Source organism: Artemia franciscana, chromosome 17 (genome assembly GCF_032884065.1).
Source record: "Artemia franciscana chromosome 17, ASM3288406v1, whole genome shotgun sequence".
In the NCBI taxonomy this organism is placed as follows: Eukaryota; Metazoa; Arthropoda; class Branchiopoda; order Anostraca; family Artemiidae; genus Artemia; species Artemia franciscana.
Window position 1 is genome coordinate 20354848 of NC_088879.1, and position 19543 is coordinate 20374390.

The 19543-nt window shown below is 38.1% G+C and overlaps 1 protein-coding gene across 1 annotated transcript in view; it reads right to left on the bottom strand.

The window, feature by feature from the left end:
- Positions 1-19543, bottom strand: part of LOC136037975 (protein ST7 homolog) — a 76642-nt gene that overhangs the window by 46265 nt on the left and 10834 nt on the right. The window contains exon 2 of the mRNA XM_065720866.1: positions 11581-11663. Coding sequence (XP_065576938.1) covers positions 11581-11663 — 83 coding nt within the window. The remainder of the gene's footprint in view (positions 1-11580; positions 11664-19543) is intronic.

The following is a 19543-nucleotide window of genomic DNA, read 5'->3' on the forward strand; positions in this document are numbered from 1 at the left end:
ACGGGCATGATTCAGACAGTGTTACCACTTCACTAGAGTGAAACGTAATATTTAGTCGGTAAAAAGGTACTGTCAGAGCATAAAGAGTACTGTTTTGAAAAAAAAATTGTGTTTTCTGCGCAGACCAAAACACGCATTGAGTACAAAAGTAACGGCTTCTTAGTCCGAAATGTCACCTGAAACATTTTGTCCAGATGGGAAGTTCTTATGACTATCATGGTCCATAACCTTATTATTGCATTTGTTACAGAGGAGTTTAGCGCACTTGTTACATAAAGCTTTTAAACCAATAAGAAGCAAGCGCTTACTAATAAGAACAAAAAAATCCCTTCAAACAATAAAGATGTACCTTTCAGATTTAGATATTCTGTTCTGAAACTGTAAAAACTTGAAGACCGAATTTTAATTTCTTCTTACTGATATCATAGGGTGTCCTCCTCAATTTGAGGGGTCGGGGATGTGCACTCGTACATGCATACAGTTCAGTAAATTGATTAAAGCAATCTATTGTAGCATAGTGTCGTTGCCCTTTTAATGACAGAAAATGTCGTTTCCAGTTCGAAGAGAAATACCAAACCAGGTTTTAGCAGTTCAAATTTGTCAATTTTCCAAATAAAGATATTATAAATAACAATTAATGGTATTACTTACAAATTTTCTTTAAATAAGATTTTTCTTTAAAGAGTTTTTTCTTTAAAGAAAAAAAATCCTTTACATATCCATGGAAACTGAATATGTTTTGAGAATCTAGAAAAAAAATTCGTTTTAGGACTAAAAATTAATAATAAATCTATAAGAAAATACTACTTTCCTCCTTACTTGCATATCTAAAAAGATTATAACACAAGCATTATTTTTTCAGATATACTTTCAATAAACTATTGAAAAAAGGTAGTAGAAACGGCATGAATGTACAAAGGGTGGTAACTTCGGGATCAGACTGTAGATAGAAGGGAGGAGGGGGTCAAAGGCTTTTGACACAGGGCCTAAAAAAGAACATTCTTGGGCACAAAGCACTGTATTCTCTCTTGGGGAGAAATTCTTTGAATTGATATTAGCACCCCACCCCCCGTGCAAGCACAAACAAAAGTGACAACAAATTAGATTAACAAACGTTTTTTTGGAGTTCATTCATTACATGTAGAGAACTGCTCGCGCAACTATTTGTTGCTCGGACAAGATCACACCCAAGTTTCAAACACTACAATTTTTTATTTTTATTCATACTTGGCAATTTTCTTAGCCAAATGCATAATGTCCTCTATGAAACAAATGGAAAATATATCTTAACCTGAACATACTGTTAATGTATTAACAGCATTTATAATTTAGTCGTAGAATTAAAAAAAGCGAAAAATCAGGTGGTCAACACTAGACGAAGCAGAAAAATTTCAAAAATATTTTTTGCGGTTAAGCTACAGATGAAAATGATCATAGCTAACTTACAATCTCAAAATATTAACCCAAATTTTTCCCTGACAGAAATAGAGAGCAAAATTGAAATTGACAGCGAATAAAAAAAAAAAAAAAAAAATATTGCTTCACAGTCAGTAGTATCGGGGTTCCAGTTTCTGTGAGCATAGCAATCAGTTTTGAGTCCCTAGCAACCAGCCGGTGTTATTGATTATGTACACCTGAGTCGTAATACTATACGGAGTATTTTTTGTTCAAGATATCTGTGTTTGTTATGTATTACTTATGCAAATGTTTAAAAGCCTAAGGGTGTAAGAAAAACCCTCAGAGCCCGCCAGTCAAGTAGGGAACGTCAAGTAGTCAAGTAGGGAACATAAAGTATTGTGCACACGTGGGTGTTACGTAATACTTTAGGAGATGAATTTTTCTTCAAGGTGTTTTTCTTTCTTCGATATTTCTTTTTATCAAGACGTTTTTTTTTTCAAGATTTTTTCTTCTTCAAGATATTTTCTTCGAGATTTCTATTGCTTCTACATATTTTTTTCTTCAACATATTTTTTCTTCAAGATCTTGGTATTATTTATTATGTATATGTTGGCGTTACGTAATATTTAATTGTTTACTTATGCAATTTAAAAGGACGTGTTATAGTTTTTTCAAGATGTTTTTTCCCTTGAGATGTTTCATCAAGACACTCCCCAAACCGCATACACGAAATGTGTTTTGATTCCGGGAACCTTTACCGTTTTTGCCCAGTGAAGGAATCGAACGTAAGACAAGAGAATTCCACAATGGAATGGTGCCTTAAACAACAGATCCAACAAACAATTAATGTCATCCTGTTCCAGGAAGTAAATTATACGCGATGCGTTGTTCCCGACCACAAGCCATTTGATTTTACATCATAGTTAATTGTTTATCTATACAAAGCCCTAGCAAGCAATTCCAGTCAGCGGGCCCTAGTATCCAACAATGTTATTGATTATTGATCTATTACGCACATGTGATTGCTACGTAATAGTTAAGGAATATTATCAGAGCTGCAACATTGTGAATATCGATCTTGTTCTTAGCATATTCTTTAGTAATGGATCATTTAACTCTATTGGTTAGAGTACGGCACACCTTCTTATATGGTGAATAATCTGTCCTTTCCCCTTCGCTACACAGAATCTTACAGGTATATTAGAGATAATCTTGAACGGGTGTATCTAATGACTACAGATACACATAAGCTACAAGATGCCTTAATTGCAACAGTGAAAAATATTAAAGATTCATCGTTAAGGTAGAAATCTAAAAGACGACGACAAAAAATGTTGTTGTATATATAAGTTTTATTAAACAACAAATTTACAAACATCATTAAAACACTCCATTCTTAGGGCATTGAAATCAATATTATACTCCTAGCAAAGTATTTTCCACTTAACGAAAATGGTCTCCGCCTACTTGAACTGTGCCAATCTCACTACCTTTGCATTGCAAACCCCTATTTCCAACACAAAACTATTCATCAGTACACGTGGTATAGTAACGATGGTCGTAAAAAGTAAATGATTGACTACGTCATTATTTTCAAACGCTGGAGATCATTGGTGAAGAACTGCAGAACTTACAGATCAGCAGAACTCGAAAACGCAGACCACAGGCTTGTGTGGGCCCATCTCTGGCTTCACCTCCATGCACAACGATTGGAAAGAAAACCCGTCGCTGCAGATATTGGAAAACTAAAGGAACCAGATACTCGCCAGAAGTGCGGCATCGTGATATCGAACCGCTTTGAGCCCCTTGGATAACTTAATAGCAGCGAAGATCTCCGGAAGTATTTTAAATCGCAGATCAGCGAAGCAGCACAACTAGTGCTTGGCAACAGGAGTTACCCAAAGAAATCGTGGCTAACTAATGAAACACTGCAAGTCATAGAGCACAGACGGAGGGCGAGACTTCTTGGGGACATGACCACATATCGAAGGCTCAATGGAGTGCGGAACAGACTCATTCGCCGGGATAGAACCCCGTTTGTTGCAAGAAAAGCCGATAAAATTGAACTAGCTGCCAAAAAGAAAGACATGGACAGCCTATTCAAGCATCTCCGAGATCTCATTGAAAATAAAACTCCCACCTTGGGTCCCGTCCTGTCCAGGGATGGGTCACTTCTTTCTGATAAAGTTCTTGTCTTGAGCGATGGAAGGACCACTTCTGTTCACTTCTCAACAATACTAGCCCGTCTGCGCCTCCTAATGATAGTCCCAGCCAACCTTGCAGTAAAAGACCCGAAACAAATGCTCCTCCAGACGAGCCTTTCAGCCCCTCAGAAATCGGACATGTGGTAAAAAAAAGCTCAAGAATAATAAAACTGCTGGTATCTGCGGCTTAAACTCAGAGCTGCTAAAATATGGAGGTTCTGCAATGCTCCTGTTTCTCCGCACCCTGTTCTCTACAATGTGGCCAACGGAGATAATTCCCGAGGATTGGCAAAAGGGTGTCATCATCCCCTTATGGAAGAGGAGAGGCTCAAGAAGCGACTGCTCCAACTACTGAAGAATAACCCTACTGTATGTCCCTGGCAAACTGTTTTCAATGGTCCTGCTGGATGGATGTCAGAATACCATTCGAAAAATTCGGCGACCGGAGCCAGCTGGTTTTATGTCGGACCGTTCAACCATCGAGCAGATTTTCACAATCCGAGAAATAGTAGAGAAGACCACAGAATTCCGACAGAAGGCATTTATTGCCTTCGTTGACTTCCGTGCTGCATTTGACTCAGTCGATCAAAAAGCTCTTTGGCGGATTCTAGAGTCGACTGGCCTATCCGAGAAATACTGCAGAATTCTCAAGGCACTGCACCATGGGACGGAGAGCTGTGTACAAGTAAATGGTCGGCAGAGCCCGTTCCTTCAAATCACGACAGGGGTGCGCCAAGGATGTGCAGTGGCCCCAGAGCTCTTCAATGTCATCGTAGATTACATTATGACAAAAAACACTTCACGTCTCAGCTTTGGGCCCAAATTCGGAGATCGTGCCATCACAGATGTTGATTTTGTCGATGACTTTGCCATTCTGGTGGACTCCATGGAGCAGCTGCTGGAAGCGCTCCGAATTCTACAAGAAGAGGCTGCCAAAGTAGGACTGCATATAAACTGGAACAAAACTAAAATGATGCCCACAAACCCGTCTTCTCCTACTGTTAACTCTCCAGTTAGCCTGGACAGCACCACTGGCATCGAGGTTGTCCAAGACTTCACCTACCTGGGTTCCATAATTTCTTCGAATGGCTTGCTTCTACTCGAGCTACAAGCGAAATTATCTAAAGCGTCTTTTGTCATGTACAGACTGAATCGTGATCTCTGGCGAAAACGAAACATCAGTCGTACAACGAAACTGCGGATCTTCAACGCTCTAGTCGGCTCTGTGATGCTTTGCGGAGCTGAGACATGGCAAGCATCAGCTGCAACCCTCAAGAAAATCGGCGTGTTTCATGCGAAGAGCCTGAGGAAGATCGAGGGCCTACGATGGTCCGACTTCTTCAGCAATGAGAAGCTTCTGCAGCTCACAGAGCAGTCTTGGTTTTCGACTCAAGCAGCCGAGCGAACCTTACGATGGTTCGGGCACCAGCTTCGAATGCCACCACATCTACCCACAAAAACGATCTACGACTTCGACACTATCAAAGTCGGTTGGAAGCAACCTCGCGGCGACCGAAGAAACGTTGGTCCGACAGCCTGTCCGAGTTCTTGACGATGGCAAACAGACAGGGCGAAGAGCAAATGCTCGCCATGGACCGAAGTGGATGGAGGAGGCAGACATCACTCTCTATGCCGAGCAGCGCCCGCCAGGAGACTTAAGTCAAAGTAAGTCAAGGACTTACTTTAGGAAGGATTTACAAGGAAGTAAATCGTGCTTTAAATCCACTGTTTTTACAAGCCAATCATATTACACCCCCTAGGTATTTTCAGATATTTTAAAATAAAATGATGTCCAATTCCCCTACCCTCGCTTCAGGCCCTGGTTACAGCAGTCCCAGTTCCACTTCCACCGCTTCTACCTCCGCTTACAGCTGTTCCAGTTCCGATTCTGCTGGCTCCAACCCCGGTTCAAGTTCCGCTCCCAGTTCCAACAGCCCCGATGCTCCAAGTTCCAGTTCCGCCCCTTCTGTCCCCGATTCCACCGTTTCTGGTTCAACCAATTCAGCTCCAAATTCCGCCGGTTCTGGTTCTGCCACTTTTGCCCCCAATTCCACAGTTCTGGTTCTGCAAATTCCACTCCGAGTTCCGTCGGTTCCAGGATTTATTTATGTATTCAGCTACCCCTCGTCGTAATCTGTGGCTGATCATCGACATAGCTAGTTTATTGTATTTGGGGGCCATTTTTACTAAGGACATACTAGCTTTTGAGGGTTTTAAGCGACAATTTTCCATATTTTAATATTTGTTTCTTATTTTTAATATTTTCTAGGGCTTATGGGTTAAACCTAACCTGAGGTTTGAGAATTTTAAGAGATTATTTTCCATATTTTAATATATTTTTTTGTATTTTTATTATTTTCCCTGGCCATTTTGACTAAGGATATACTAAAATTTTACGGTTTCAAGTGATTTTTTCCCACATCTCAACATTTGTTTAATATTTTCTATGGTTTTGAGAGTTAAGATATTATTTTCTATATTTTATTTTTTTTCACATTTTTCATTATCTTCCAGGGTTTAACAGATCAAGGGCAGGAAAAAATTCAACCTAGAGAGCAGAATGGTACAGCAATAGTGTTTTCACACACATCTGTGGACAGCTTTGACTAAGGGCATACTAGATCCTGGGCATGATGAAATTCAACCTCGAGAGCAGACTGGCACAGCGATACCGTATTCATATACATCTGGGGGCCATTTTGACTAAGGACATACTAGCATTTGGGGGAAATAGGCGATTATCTTTCATGTTTTATTATTTGCTTCATATTTTCAATATTTTCTACGGATTATGGGATGAGATTTGAGAGGTTTAAGAGATTACTTTCCATATTTTTTTTTGCCATATTTTCCCCGGATTTAATAGATCCAGGGAATAAAAATTCAACCTCGAAAGCAGAGTGGCACAGGGATAGACAACAATACTGCTTAAAAACAGAATGAAACTTGGTGGGAACATTAGCATAAGTCCTAGATACGTGATTGACATAACCGGAACGGATCCACTGTCTTTGGGCGGAGTTTGGGGGGGGAAGGGTTAATTCTAAAAATTAGAAAAAATGAGGTATTTTTAATTTACGAAGGAGTGATAAGATATTAATGAAATTTCATATTTAGAAGGACCTCGTAACTCAGATCTCTTAACTTAAATTCCGACCTGATCCAGTGTCATTGGGGGGGGGGACCGGAAATCTTGGAAAACGCTTAAAGCGGAGAGATCAGGATGAAACTTGGTGGGAAGAATAAACACGAGTTCAAAATATGTGACTAATAACCGGACCAAATCCGCTCTCTTTGGTGGAGTTGGGCGGGGGGAGTAATTCGGAAAATTAGAGAAAATGAGGTATTTGTAAATTACGAACGGGTGATCATATCTTAATGAAATTTGATCTTTAGAAGGATCTTGTGCTTTAGATCTCTCATTTTAAATCCTGACCAGATCCGGTGACATTGGGGGGAGCTGGAGGGGGAAACCGGAAATCTTGGGAAACGGAAATCTTGGAAAATACTTAGAGTGGAGAGATCGGGATGAAACGTGATGGGAAGAATAAACACAAGTTATAGATACGTGATTGACATAATTAAAACGTATCCGTTCTCTCTAGGGGAGCTGGGGGTTGTTAATTTGGAAAAATTAGAAAAATTGAGGTATTTTAGCTTAAGAACGGGTGACCGGATCTTAAAGAAATTTGACATTTAGAAGGACCTCATGTCTCAGAGCTCTTATTTAAAATCCCGACCAGATCTGTTGACATTGGAGGAAGTTGGAGGGAAAACCGGAAATCTTGGAAAACGCTAATAAATGTCGTATATACATGATTGACGTAACCGGACTGGATCCGCTCTCTTTGGGAGAGTTAGGGGGTGGGGTTCAGTGCTTCGGCGAGTATGGTGCTTCTGGACGTGCTAGGACGATGAAAATTCGTAGGTGTGACAGGGAGCTGCACAAATTTACTTGATAAAGTCATTTTCCCCGATTCAACCATCTGGGGGGGTTGAAGGGAGGGGAAAAAATTAGAAAAATTGAGGTATTACGAGTGGGTGATCGGATCTTAATGAATTTTGATATTTAGAAGGACCTGGTGACTCAGAGCTCTTGTTTTAAATCCCGACCGCCATTAAGCCTCTGATTTTCCCTTTCAAGCAATTTATTGATTCTAAGAATTTTGCCAGAGCTCATACCTTATGAGATCTTGGCTCTTACGACCTCGTCACAAGTGCTAACTACTGATGCTAACAGTTATCGATATCATGACTTTTGAGGGACTATCGGAAGACCTATATAGTAGCCTTACGTTTTCTGCTGGCTACTTAAGGACTTATCTGCTCCAAGAAAATATACAATTTCTAGCATGGAATTTGTGCTTTCAGTAAAAGCGCTAATTTTCTGCAGTTCTACAGAAATTTAACTTATCGCCGGACAGTTCATTTGAGCTAGTTTTAAAGGTATACTTTGCATAGACTACGAAACAATAATTTTTGTTCATTTTGATTTTCAATTTCACTTTAACTCCCTTGGAAAAACTTGTTTTTTTAGAGAATTTTTTATTTTTATTTTATATGCACAATAACTCGGCAAAAAGTATTATACCAAACCTAGTAATGATACAAAAAAAAGCTCAAAGAGAATTTTTCTCAAAATGCAGTTTTAAACATAAGAACTGTTTCTGACATCATTGAAACTTCTAAAATAAACTCTGGGGTTCAGTTCAGGGGCATATTGTATCTTTCTTAGAAGCGACAAAGTACAAAGATTTAGACTAATATCTACCTTTATTAAACAGGTATGATGAAGAAAATTTTGTTTTTTTTTATCTTTTTTCCAATGTATATTCGACTTGCAAGCCGATTAGATGCCATCAGCAATGGCATTTTAGGTTACTTCGACAACGAGAATAAGGGTGTTTTCGACTGACAAACCAGAATTCGCGAAACAAGATTTAAAATTATCAGTGCAACAAAGAAGTTTTCAAAACCAGTTTAAGAGACTGAATTTTCGAATTGTAGGTTATGGAATAGCAATATTTACAAACTCGTTCTGGGGCACGGCAAAATCCATCAAACCCAGAATCTTTTTCTTCAAGCTCAGTTGCCTTAATCAAAATATAGGTTATGGGCTCACGATCCCGATTGTCAGTGGAACAGCAATTTCGCGATCTATACTGTCTGTAAAGCCGTATGTTTGCAATCCAGATTATTAATTTACAATTTTATTGTCAGAGAAAAAGGTCTTACAAATTACTAACTGATAGATAATTTCATAAGGCAACGTCTCTTGAAATGTGTTTTTAAAAGCTCGGTTACAAAGAGCAACAGTTCCTCCTTTCTTGGGTTCCAGCACCCGTTACAATCATAATAAAAAAGGAAGATACAACACGGATAGCTACACTTTCTTAAGCAATCGATAGAGAAGTAGACAATACTGAACCACTAATTCAGAAATATGATTTTCGTTGTTGTTCAAGGCGGGGAACCTTATACCACCGGTTGAAAGTTTTTGAAGACTTCAATTTTGATGGTTTAATTTTTATTTCAATTTCAATTTGAGGGATTTCAGGCTAGTTTACTTAACTTTCAAAAATTATTTTCTGATTAACAAACTACAGTTTAGTTGAAGTTGAAAAAAGACAGCATTTCCTAATGAATGTTAATTGGGAAAGTCTCGTAACTAGACAGTTCCTTTAAAAATCAATTTTATTCCTGCCACTGTTCCCGCATGGCTAAGTTATAGCTGCGACCACTAAAAAAACATGCTTATTAACGTTAGCCAGCAAAAAGCTCTGCTAATATACTAATTAATGATTAGCTACATATGTAGTAATTAGTTTTAACCCAAATCATACATAAGTTGTGACGACACTCGCAGAGCAATATGAAGGAAAAAAATTATCCGAGAACGAAACTATAATACACTTCGATTAGTAAAAAAACACAGATTAAATTAGGTTTTGGTGAAAATCCGGACAATGCTGAAACTGACAACTCTCTGTGCAGGATAGAAACCTCTTCAGTTACAGCAGCCACATCTAATTTGTGAACTGTTATTACTACAGGTTTGTCTTATTTGTTTTTTTTTCACCTTTACACTTTCTTACCCCTTGTTTGCCATTAAGTTTTATTGATACCAGAAGACATCTTCTGGGAAACGGTAAAATTTTGAAATCTTCTTCCTCCACTGGATCGGTTACGGAGCCTTTATATCAGAACTTAGAGGTCACTTCCCTACAGAAGTCAGCTCTGGCCACAACCACAAACAATGAGAAATTAACGCTCTCTTCTCACCAAGTTTTATTTAAATCAGGTAACTTCTTTTGTTAGATGTGGTGATAAGAATTGGCACCCCCCTCCTATATTCCTCATAGAGGCTGACTCGGGTTCACACATCCAAAAGGCCGCTAAGACTGTTAGATAAACTTCCTAAGATGTTAGTTTTAAGGCTCTTTGAATTGTTTTTCGTTTTTATCGCACCATTTTCAATCGTGAGTTATTCTTATAGTTTTGGTTTAGTTATTTCTCTTTTACTGAGGATTGCTATTGATTGTATAGCCAAAATATTGGTATATATTACTGTCCTTGTCACTGTCAATGCTGAAAAAAGTCCCAACTTCTTAAAATTATTTATTTAAAAAATGCTTTCAAATTTAATCAAAGATCCAAATTAAAACTAAAAGCGAGAGGAAATCATCTTACATTTCAGGGAAGCTACAGCCACTTCAGGCCCACTCTCTTTACCCAAAAACTTACAAGTTGAGTGTGAAAAATACAGGAAGTTGGAAAACAGTAAGCATTGCAATTACCAGCTGCCTTGCAGAATTTTTGAACTTAAAACTTCATTGTTGAAAATAGATTAAGAGTTTTGTCTCATTGGATTCGTGTTGGAGCATTCGTTTTTGAGCATTGATGAGAAGAAAAGAGTCAAACTTTAGCGTGAAAGAAGGCACTATCATCAAATATATAGGAAAATACCTGATCTTCCTATTTTAACGTCACTCTTTATTTCCCGTGAAAAAAAAAACTATTATGGCTTGTATGCTAGGTTATCAGTTTTTCATATGCAACTGAAGCTCGAACTACCTATATCAATTAGGCCCCAATATTGTGAAATGGAATGCATGCTGTTTCATTGGTGTTAATTTGTAGACTGGGGGTACATTTTTTCAGTATTTACATTGGAAAATCAAAAGAAAAACGAAAATTCACCATCCACACTCATAGACTTTTAAAATACCTGTATTCGTACCTTCATTAAAAAAACGAATAGAATCCAGCCCCCCCCCTGTCGGTGAACTAGAGTCCCTATACTGTTTATGAATAATTTCCAAGAAGCGCTGGGTCACTCCAGATATGTTGGGGATGGCTCTGACCATCTCGTCCTTAGGAACAACGACTACGATTTGAGAAATAATTACATGATGCCAAAAACCAGCGGGTGTCTCTAAAATAGCCCTATTTAAAATAAAATGCGGAAGTAAGATTTTCAAGCATCCCAAAGACATTTTCATTTTCTTTTGAGGAATTAGATTTGAAATAAACATCAAAATTAAAGTAAGCATCAGAATAATGAACTTCGTTCTGACTCGTTCTGATAATAACCTATAATTTGTTAGTTAATAATCTTTGAGCTAGAGCCATTCGAAAGTCTTTATCCCAATCATGGCTGATCATTCCTTTCTTTTGAAATGTAGATGCACCTCAGTGAATATAACCATTGAAATATACTCCACCGAAGAAAACTTAAAAGCACAATAACTACCTGGAAAGAACAGTATAAAATTCCAGATTTTGATTTTGGACATAATAAGAAGACAGATTGCTTCAATCCAAACTGAAAATATTTTAAGGGGTTCATAAAAAGAAAATAATTTTCTACTGGATCCATAAAAAGAATATCTTTTCTACTGGATCCATAAAAAGAATATCTTTTCTATAGGCTTTGTAAATACAAGCTAGTTCTAAGTAAACACAAAAAAAAACTCACCAATATTAATCCAGATATCAGAGATGAAGTGCCAGTAAGAGCAACGTAGAATTTGGGGGTCAGCGTGCTCAGAAACATTCCCGCTAGAAATAAAATTAAACAGTGTATTCAAAAACAGCTAAAGACCTCTCTCATTTTATTGATCAGTCTGTGATATTATATTTAGAAAGCGCATGGAGAGTTCCAGGCGCGGAGACTAATTCTCTTCAGAAGATAATCTCTTTTTTTCATAGGCAACAGGTTAGGAAGTTTAATTTAACCGGGGATCAAGAAAACCTCATAAGAGCGAAGAAAGTCAAAATTCATGGTTAATCAGAGGCAAATGAAACGCAAAAATATACAGAAATAAAGAAAGAATGAAAATAAGGAACAATGTATCACTTTAGAGGTCCTTTAAGGGCTTTTTTCAGTATTAAAATTCAGTACTTGTGTATTATTCAGTACAGACTCGAAAACTGATTAGGTTGATAATAATGAAATATACCGAAACATGATGAAAATACAATATTTTAGTAAAAAAATTATAGAAACTATAGAAAATAATCTTAAAGCAAAGAAGCACAGAATGCATTATATTAAATATCTAACCTAAACTAACACAACCTAAACATCAAATCTATATAATGAATATTCAATAAAAAATATACCTACAACGTAGATTTCAACTGAGCCTAAGCTAATTTTCTTCAAATACTGACAGGTATAAACCGGTTATTGTCTGATTTTGCAGATCCAAAATCTCGAGAGTATAATGGCCAATACAAGTATCAAAAATTCAATACTCATTGATGCAGTAGAATCATTAGCTCCTGAGAAACGATCTAATCTCTTAAGTAAGAAAATCGCGAAAAATCACTCCTATTTTATTTTCTCAATGCAACTAAAAATTTCAATCTGCATGATTGGAGGGAAAAAATAGGCTCATGGAACCTCCGATACCCCCCCTCCCAATAAAGTGTCAATAGAAAGGAAGACATGTCGACTTATTTGATCCGGAATTATTCAATAACTTCATCACATATGACTGGAAGACAAAAGTGCGCCCACTGAGTTTCCTACACCCTGATTATTCCACCATCTAACAATTTTTAGCAGGAAGGATGACACCTTGCCATGTATTTAGTTGATTTCTAGCTTTAATCTCAATCGTTTGATAACAGTCAATATCAAAGAGCCTCCTTTCTTCGTACCGACATTTATCGAGATTTAGGCTGGTAGTGAACCTTCCGCCTTTATGCGTCGGTGAGTCAGTTCACTTGGATTTCTCTATAAGAAGCTTTGGAACAAACATATCACCAATGAATAATCCCAGAGATCCTCCACAGTCTCTTAGGGGAAGGCAAAATGACGCCTTGTTTTTCACCGTATCTTCAAGGAGGTTAGAAGGAACAACCAAATTCACTACTCTATTAGTGATCTCAGACGATACTAAACCTGTGTTTTAGGTGACATTTGTCAAGGTGAAGCTGGCAGGGCTGTTTTTAGCCTTCTGTTGTGGTGACGCTAAGCAGGTCAATTGTTCAATGAGAAGCTATGCCCAGCGATATCACCTAGATTAGGCTTTATCCCAGAGACCCACAACCATCTCTTATTCAAAACAAAATGATACCCTGTTGCCCACTCTAGCATCAGTGCACTCTAAGGGGCCACACCCTTCAATGCTGTGTTCGTAATCTCAAAAAACACCCATTCTGCAAATTGACCTGTAATCGTCAACATTCGGTTGAAAGTGCTGTTTCTATCTTTCTACCACTACTAAGCCACATAGCTGGATCTCTTAATGAGAGGTTGGGAATTTTTATATTGACCGCGTCTTATTCTAGGCATCTCATATTCGGTGAGAATAAATGATATTTTGTGTACTACCCTAGTTTCAATGGAAATAGAACAGCACCCAAGGGGTCACTCAGTTCAAGGTAGCTCACAATAGGTGATACATACCACGAAGTTAGCCACATGCGGCACAAGGAGACGCCAAGTTATGGAATAATACCACGAATGGCAAAAAAGTCTGGAACGGTCTGGGATACACACCGGTTCGCGGACAGTAGGCAACCCCTCAAGACTACACCTTCATTACTGCGTTAATATTTTAGTATGTATTTATATATGGTAGTTATTTACAAAGGCAAACAACCCTCACTCCACTCGAGCAGGCCTGAGCATGAGGAAGCATATATCCAAATGTACTTTAGTAAAAACATTATAATAAGAATGTCCATGATTAAAGATTATTTTACAAAACATTCAGATTTTTAGCTTGAGCAATTTAGCTATAAGCATAGTGCAAACGCAGGCACCTTTTCTAGGAAAATCCCTTACAAGCGTTTTGTTGTTTATCAGGCTTTTTCTGTGCTTGGGTGACGCTAGGAATTCATGCTTCAAGACATTGCTTATCCGCTTCACTGACAAAAAAAAAAGACAGCGCTGTCAAAAAGACCAATTCACAGGCTTTTATCACCTTTCTCCGGTTGCATCTCTTGTCACAGTTATAAGTTTAATGGTTCAGATAAAGTATACCTATATTAAAGGGTAGCCAAAGGATGGTGGGCCAGGGTAGCTTCAACACCACAGAAGAGTAAAATTGGGCGGATTTAAATCTTAATTGTTGGATCCCCTCCCCCAATTCCCCACACTTCCTTTATTTATTAGCAGAAACATTATTGAAAGGTTATACCACGCAGCAGCGACTGGTTAAATATTTTGACCGAATATTAAAATTTTATCAAAAATTTAAATTGCAATCCAACACGTTCAAAACTTTACAGATATCCTTAAAATCGACATGCAATCAAACTATATCAATCAGAACACGAAAACAAATTATATAAAAAAATAAAGAAATAAAAATTAGAGACAAGTATAAGAGAGCAATTAAAACCTAAATATAACCTGAACTAGACTGAAGTTACTAGGGCAGCGTAGTGTTTCAATACGCTCTGGTTACCTTGGAAAAACACCCCGAATCGCTTGAAATTTGTAAAGTACCATGAGTAAATCAGTAACCATGCAATATATCAGTTTAATTATGATGAAATAATCATGCCGAATAATGCCCTGTTAGACGTGACTGTACGTTAGAAGTGAGGCTGATATTATAATCAGGCTCTTTGTGGTAGGACTTTTGCTCAGCGCAGTTGAAAAGTCTGAATATTATGTATTTGAAGATGACAATGCCCCCCACAGCCCTCAGGGCAAGGGATTTAAGTTATGCCCTGTGGGCATATAAGGCTTTTTACATAAAGAGAGATCGTTTAAACTTCGGAGGGGTCTCATTGAATCGGTAATCAGAGGTTCTAGTGCCCCTCTTAAAGAGTCAGTGATCGGAGGGCAGCTACACCCCCTTCCACGCGCCGTATTTTCCCCAAATGCATCTAATAGAAATTTTGAGATAGCCCTTTGTTTGATGAATAGCCCAAAGATGACAAAACAAGGCCTTGGGGTTTATAAGCCCCCCCCCCCAAATCTGGAGGCAAGAGTTTCAGGTTATTCCCCAGGGGCATATAAAGTTTTTATTGAAGGAGGTGGTCGTGTGAACTTTAGAGGAAGTTCATTTGATTGGAAATGTATTGTCCTAATTCCATTTTAATAGTCAAAATTGACGGAAGGCAACTATCCTCCCTCCCTAAAATCCTCTTTTCCTCAAGTGCAATTGTGAGATAGACATTTTGTCCACAATAGTCCAAAGAACATATAGCAATGTTTTCAGGGTGGACACAACCCCAGAGAGGTCAGGGGCAAGGAGATCGGAGGGGACTTATTTGAACGGAAGTTTGACGTTCTAGCGCCTTTCTAAGAGTTAAAAGTGAATGGAGAACAACCCCCTTCCCAAGCCTGTCATTCCCAAAACACATCCGACTAAAATTTTAAGAGAGCTATTCTGTTCAGCATTACAAGATCCAGTAACTATGTCTTTGGGGATATCAACCTCCCAATAGCTCTCAGGCCAATAGGCTCATTGTTTACATATAGTATATATTATTGAGGAAGGTGTGCATTTTGAACTTCACTTTCCAAAAAGACAAAGAGCATTCAAGCGAGCATGTTGAGTAGAGTCTTGAACTAAATCACAACATGTTATGTGTATACGGATTGTAAAGGGGCGTAACTCAGGAATGACTGAGTATATTCATCATCATCACTTTATTTATAGCCCATCACAAAAAACTGGACGCAAAGCCCAGAAAAAGACAGAGTAAGAATCACGAACAGAAAAAAACAAAAAAAGACAACAGAAATAAAAACATACTTTGAGAACTACAAACAAGGTACAAACAGAAATGACCAAAGATGGGAAGACTTCTGGAATTCAGTAGTGAAAACACATTTAGACTTATCAATAACACCAGCTGGGTTTACCAAATGATAATTTCTTTGCAGAAAAGAGTTACTTGTCGAAGTTCCATTAAATACTTTGTTAGGCTGTTATATAAGTGAGAACGGTGAACTCTTCTTAGACACGAAACGTTTGACGCCAGGGAGGCATACGCAGCCCGGATCTTACTGGCATAATTTTTAATTGCCAGGTTTACAGTTTCTTTCGGGTTTGCTCCAATAGGCATGCCCAGGTAAGTAAGGCGGCTAGCAAAAGAAACCTCAGAGCCAGATAGACTTTTTGAATTTCTATTCCCTTTATAGTTGAATGGTAGAACAACTGTTTTATCAGTATTAAAGCTCAAACCAATGTGTTCGTACTCTTCTAAAAGAAATTCAAAGGTTGAAGAGCATCCTTGAAAAGTGCAGGAAAGGTTTAGTAGGTCATCTACAAACGCAACTAACGAAAGATCAACTCCTTTGAAGATAAAAGTACAGTTCAGCTTATCCTGAGCACCAGTAACACAATTATTGAACAAAACTGGAGAAGTCGGAGCTCCTTGGCGTACACCTTTCAGAATCGGAAATAGTTGACTACCATCTTTAATCCCAGTCTTCAGATTTCTATACATGTATCTTAAACAAGTGATTAATGCAGCGTCAGTACCTTTCAAAAGGGCCTCAAGCAAAACTTGCGAAAAGATACACAAGTCCACAGTTCTTGCAACATCGAGTGCACATAGGACTGGGAAATCACCTCTTTCTTCAATATCTTTCAGCACATTTATAAGTAGAAAGAGAGCATGCTCTCTGCCCAAGCCTCGTTGGTACGTAAACTGACGAGGAGGGGTGGAACAATTTTCTTCAATATCTCTTGTCAAAGAAGACTCAAAGAGCTTGAAAGTAGTACATGAGATGGTAATGGGGCGATAAGAACTGCACAGAGAAGCGTCTTTTTTGCACTTTTTAAGGATGCGAGTTATTTGTACAATACAAAATTGCAAAGGGACTACACCACAAACAAGGATCATCCAAAGCAGTAGTGCTAAATGAAGCTCGAATGAAGAACCTGCAAGTTTCAGGTGCCTTGCTGAAATAAAATCAACACCAGAGGAAGATTTTTTCTTTAATTTTCGAATCAAAGAGTGAACAGTACTTGGCAACATATCCAGGAAAGATTTCGTCTTGTTAATTTTGAACTTTCAGGAAATGGTAAGGGAGATGATCAAAAAGGCAATATTTTGTACGCTACCACTACTACTACAACTGCCACCACTACTTCTGCTACCACTACTACTACCATACTAATCCATCTACAATTGATGGGAAATTTGAACTAAATCAAAAGACGCTATGTGTATGTACATTTTTAAAAGAGCGTGTCACAAGAATTGATTTGGGAATTAAGTTGGAACTAACAAGAGAATGTTAAAAAAGAAGATTATCTGACCAAAAGGCAATAGGTGCACACTACTACTAATACTGCTATCAGTGCTATATTTACTACTACTTCAACTACTACATCTATTGCAATAGCTTGTAAGGCTAAGAATATTGAGATAAAAATTTCAAGATGCATATGAACATACAGGTTATCAAAAGGACAAATCAGCAATGGCTAATTGTATTACGTTGGAGCTTCCAGGAGTTGATGAGAGGGATGTTCAAATGCCTAAGGGCAATAGGCTAATACTACTGTTGCTACTACGACTACTGCTATTACTATTATTATTACTAGTATATGAACTGAATGGTAGGTGAACTGAATCACAACACGCCACCTGTATGCAGGTTGTCAAAAGGGCATAACAGCAATATCTTAGGAACAGTTTGGAGTCTGGAGTTGAAACTAACAGAGCCTTTTGTCGACCATAAACTAACAGACCATAAAACTTAAAACAAAAGAAAATTACTGCTTCACAGTTTATGCTACATTCTTTTTGGGAAATGTTCTCAAATAAACTGGCTCTTGATATTTCCATCTTTTTATGAAGTTCTGAAATGCTAGCATTTTATCAAAAATACAAAACTGACGCAAAAATAGTATTAGAAGAGGAAAAATCCTTAAATAGCATATATAAAATAAAAAGACAATTTTATAAGGATGTCAACAGTCTTTTACCAGCTACAAAACAGATAAATTCTACCATAGTTCATTCTTTAACCCTTAACTGGTAGGGTGGGGTCTTTTAAGATCTTTTGAGAGTATGTTCCTCCTATGCGGTTAGGAGCAAAGCGCTGTTTTCTCGTGTATTCTCCAGAAACTTGGTGCTGTTGAAGCATACCATCAGTCGAGTAGCTGGCACCAAAGGCAGAGGAGATAAGAGTGGTCTGGGGTCATTTTGACCCCACCCTGCCATTAAAGTTACAAAAAAAATGAAAAATGAGGATTTGGGTTTTTGAAAAATATGTGATTTGTTGCTAGTACTGCAGACTTCTGCCATTATAAAGAATGACTTATTTGGTTTTTTGTAAATTCTAGCTGGATTTTACTTTTTAATTTCTCGGTTTTGGCCTTTTTTACCTTTTCTTCCAGATTTCAGTGTGGAAAAGTGACTCATAAGAAAAATTTTCATATTTACTTTACCCTTAGAGAAAGAATAGATACCCGAGCTAAGAAGCGCTTTACAGAGGAAGATATCATTCAGATACTTGAAGAAGATGACGATATATCAACTGGATTCGACACCCGGAACAACAATGACTACAGACCATCGAATTACGAACAGGAAAACCTTATTCCAGATGAAATTTCATCATCAGAAGAAAGCGCAGAAGAATCCAATGAAGCTACCACTCCTTCAAGTCAATTCGTAGAACAGCCATCACCAGCTCCAGGTCAGCCATACCTTGATGATTTTCCTCTTTCTCAGAGAACCAAAAGATGAATTCCCAAGGATGTACTACTAGGATGTGACAGAACAACAAAGTGGTCAAAAAGTGCACCAGTCCTGAGTGAAACCAGAGCTATAAACATCGTGACTGAACGAGCTGGTCCCAAAGGACCAGCATGCACAGGTCAACCTTTGCAACCAGAAACTGCTTGGGGTCTTCTTTTCCCTGAAAATATTATTGATGCAGTCGTGGAACACACCAGCAAAAAAATGGATCTCTGTTGTGCAAATTCTGCAGCCGATCTACTGGATAAGCAGACATTTACAAAGGCAATTAATCGGGTAGAACTTCCGTTTTTTTTGGTATCATATACCTTGCCGGAGTTTTCAAGTCAGGAAACGAAGATGCAACTAGCTTGTTTGCCATCGATGGGACTGGGAGAGATATTTTTCGAATGATCAAGAACCTGAAAATGTTCCTCTATATTAAGACCTGCCATGGCTTTGACAATCCATTTTCCCGTCTAGCAAGAGAAACGCCGCTTGCACCAATATTCGATATTTACGAGCAGTTTGTTGAAAACTGCAGCAAACTTTACTCTCCTTCAGAAATTGTCACCATCGACGAGATGCTTATCAGGTTTAGAGGCCAATATCATTTTAGCATGTACATTCCAACAAAACCCAACAAATACGGCATCAAAATGCAGTGCCTAGCAGATATCCGTACTTTCTACCTCTGTGATGTGTTCATTTACAGTGGAAAGGAGACAAAGCTGCAATCTTTTGGTACCAACTAGGACAGCTCTTACTTT